Here is a 4,139-nt window from a genome sequence, read left to right on the forward strand (position 1 = left end):
CAACCTCTTGTTCTGTTCCTAAACAAAGTAGCTTAGCTGCTTTGCTAAAAGAAACATGTTTAATAATTTGGGATGAAGCTTCAATGGCCAAAAAGGAGAATATTGAAGCTGTGGATATTCTTTTGCGTGATTTGTGTTCGTCATCTTTGCCTTTTGGTGGGAAAGTCATTGTTTTCGGAGGAGATTTTAGGCAAGTATTGCCTGTCGTGCCCAAGAAATCACAAAGTGAAGCCGTGGAAGCAAGTTTAGTTTGCTCCTCTATATGAAACCAATTTAAGAGATTTAGACTCACTGACAATATGAGAGCAAGGACAGATAGCAAATTTGCTGATTTTTTGCTTGCCATGGGTAATGGTCAGCTGCAGGCTGCAGAAGTTCAACAAATACAGGTGCCTGGTCATATGATAGTGCCTTATGATGAGTCAAATAATCCTATAGCCAGCCTTACTGATTTTGTTTTGCCAGAAATGAAAATGGCAATCTTCAATCAAAGCATGTTTGTTGATAGAGCAATCTTGACTCCTCTCAACGCTGCTGTGGATGAGATCAACTCTACCCTAATTGATGAGTTCCCTGGGGAATCTGTTTGTTACAAAAGCTATGATTCATTGCTTGATGATACAGAAAGTGTTTATCCAACAGAGTTCTTAAATAGTCTTTCTCCTTGTGGTATGAGTCCACACGAATTAGTGCTAAAAGAAAATTGTCCTGTAATCTTACTAAGAAACCTGGCTCCTACATCAGGTCTCTGCAATGGCACTCGTATGCTATGCAAGCATTTTTACCCTAATATAATTGAGTGTGCCATAATAACTGGCCATCATGCAGGAGAACATGTTTTCGTCCCACGAATAAATCTGCGGCCATCAGAAACACTTCACTATCCATTCAAGTTTCAAAGAATACAGTTTCCTATTAAACTTAGTTTCGCCATAACTATCAATAAGGCTCAAGGACAGACTCTATCACAAGTTGGCCTCTATCTAAACACCCCTTGTTTCTCACATGGGCAACTATATGTAGGTCTATCCAGGGCTCAGACATCGGCTCAAATTAAAGTTTTATCTAAACCTACGACAGATCAGGTTTCAGCAACAATGGTCAGAAATGTTGTATCCTTCAGCATTCTTGAAAAAGTGGGCATCATCTAGGAACAAGTTGTATATAGGCATATTATACATTAATTTCTTCCTTCACACATGTTTAATCGTGTTCGTCACTATTCAAATGACATATTTGATTATATTTGATTATTTTTTGGACAGGTTTTGAAGCTCCAATTTGCTTATAGTATTTTGAAGATTCTCAAATTAACCAATGGTTTCAAAAATACTCAAATCAAACCTCAGCCTTGGATATTTTAAAGCTTCTGAATTTTGGTTTTGATAATTTGGAAGATTCTGAATATTGGCTTTGATTTTCTACCACAGTTAGAACAACATGGTTCCTAAGTATGACTTACACATGTTGGTAAGCATGTGGTTATTTATGCTATTACTATTTATAGGCTAAAACATGCTATTTCCTAAATGAACTTAGCATATTCTCATATTATGCTATTGCAGCTACAGATGCAGTCAGAATTGTGCTTATCACACTTCCTAAAGTGTGATCCTGCAGAAGATGGTTACCAGGCATGAGTTACCAACAATGGAGTAATCACAAAATCTTTAATATTATGATCTTAAAGATATGACAGCAGCAAAATTAGTCAGTGATTAAAAGTTCTTTTGGAGCCAAACCATCAGCAATATTCTTAGGAAAAACGACACGTAAAAATGATGAATGATCAACTATCGATTCCATTTTATTACCAGCTCAGCTATTATTCTTCATAAAATTATATATAACCTCTAATATCTAAGCATGTATAAAAACTAATTAGTACCACAGGACAGTCCTTAACATTTGCAGATTCCTTAAATTAAGTACATGACTCATTAGCAAATGATTCTGTGGAACAGAACATGCTTTTATTTTGCTATTGTTCTCTAAATTTTGCTCATTCCTACCTAATTAGAAGTACAGAACCTTCACTGATTTGTAAACTGGTTCATACGATTTGATGTCAATTTATACATGAATAATGCCACTTCATTTTGACAACACTATAAATGAAACAATACAAATCTAAATTGGTCACTCATAAGTATCACAATGTGAATACTTCAAATTTATGTATGATGAATTGATCAACCCTAGGTGAAAAATGTTATAGAACATTCCAAATTTGATCAAACTATCGTATATCATAAATAACTAACAATCTAACAAAATTGAGCATTCCAAATTTGATCACAATATCATATATCGTAAATAGCTAACAATCTAATGTATAGAATACTAAAGACTAAGAGAATACCCAAAATGTTACTATTTCATATATGGAATATATATGCTGAACATATTACAAAAAGTGCATTGAAGCTAAAAGAGAAACCTCTCACTGTTCTATTTCGACTTATGATTAATCAAAATTATGATTAATCAAAATTATAATTTTTCAAAATTATGATTAAGCACAATTATGATTAATCTCATTACAAAAGATGCATTCTAAATATATGAGAAACGTCTCACAGTTCTTTTTCAACTTATGATATTCTATTAACCATCCATCATGTACAAACTTATAAATAAGCATAATCAACTTAGATATCAGCATCATGAATTCTACCCAAATGATAAATGGAGTGCCTATCATTATCCGAGTCATAATCTGATTCCTTGGAAAGCTGTACTGGAGAATCAGTCTCATACCATCTCTTAATTCTCTTAGCTCTCTCCTTCATACTCTCTAAAATTTGCTTTTCCTTTGCTATTTCCTTTCTCTTTCTTAGTTCTTCCCCCCTTTATCTTACTCTTTCAGCCATTTTTTCTCTTGCTTCTTTTTCTCTGAGCACTTGATCAAGATCATCCTTGTGACTCAGGAGCTCCTTCAGCATCTGTTCCATTCCAATTTGCACTTGGCGAAGATACAGGACATACCATTCACATTCCTCCAGCAATTCCTTCCTCTTTGCTTTATCATTCTTGGTATCCTTCAACCTTCTTTTAATGTCTGAGCAATTTTCTACCATTTTGTTATACCCTTGCGCTGCATTTCGCAATTCAACGAGCATCTCAATCACATAAAATCAAAAATTCACCACTGCTCTGAGCCTACGCTCATCTGCACTTTCTTCTTTAGAATTAGATGAGGAACCTTTTGCCATTGAATCAATATTTAGAAATTAAAATGCAACTTTTAGTCTGAGGATTTTAGGGTTTATGAATTGTGATGAAGAGTGTCAAGAATTGCAGACAGAAAAGTGAGTTTAAGAACGTCTAATCTGAAGACAACTCTTCCAATTCCACTTTGAATAGTTGATGTAACAGATGTAATGAATAGTCGACATGCACCTTTGTATTTAGAAAATGAGCTATGTAATAGTCACAATACTTATATGCATATTTAAATTATTAAATTAAAATTTAAAAACACGTAAATAAAATGCGATTTATCATCATGTGATTGATGATTAATTTTTTTTTAAAAAAAATTCCAATGTTAGAAGCAAGTTTTTTTACATTTTAAATAAATATCGGACAGGAATTCATTCATCCACGGGAAAAATCATACATAGTTTTGATAAACAACAATATAATTATCAATGAGCCTTACACAAAATATAGGCGTCCAAATTTAGATTTATTAATTCATTTAGAACTATAGTCAACACGAGAAGGACAAGACTGGAAAATAGACATGTTATACTTAGACAGTAATTTCCCAATGGAAATTGACAAACGTAACTCACTAAAATAAATGCGCATTTCTTTTGTTTATCATATTTGATACATTATATTTAAACGAATTCGGTATGAATTTTTAGCTCATTTTAATCAAAAATTTTTAGCGCGTTGATTTGGGTTACGGAATTTTGCTTTGCTTATTTGACATTGCAATCTACATTGCTATGATTACTTTCCAATATAGTTAAATTTACAAGAATGCACAACAAGACCAATTTTATTACCCAAATTTATATATATATATTTATTATTAAAATGTCAAATTGGTTCTTTCCTAAACAAACATATAATATATATAATATAATACTAATATACAAGAATCCTTAAAGTAGGGTGATTTTTAC

At 32.7% G+C, this 4,139-nt stretch overlaps 1 protein-coding gene across 1 annotated transcript; it reads left to right on the forward strand.

Annotated features, from left to right (window-relative positions):
* Positions 1 to 299: 299 nt before the first annotated feature.
* LOC145607089 (uncharacterized) lies at positions 300 to 1,151 on the forward strand. Its single transcript, XM_081662856.1, has one exon. It carries the CDS (start codon positions 300 to 302, stop codon positions 1,149 to 1,151), a length of 852 nt encoding a protein of 283 aa, XP_081518982.1.
* The last annotated feature ends 2,988 nt before the right edge of the window (positions 1,152 to 4,139 follow it).

Source organism: Chenopodium album, chromosome 23, assembly GCF_948465745.1.
Source record: "Chenopodium album chromosome 23, dcCheAlbu1.1, whole genome shotgun sequence".
NCBI lineage: Eukaryota > Viridiplantae > Streptophyta > Magnoliopsida > Caryophyllales > Amaranthaceae > Chenopodium > Chenopodium album.

What these genes read in the sequence shown, in the direction of transcription:
- LOC145607089 (XM_081662856.1), top strand. Translation starts at nt 300, where the DNA reads ATGAGAGCAAGGACAGATAGCAAATTTGCTGATTTTTTGCTTGCCATG.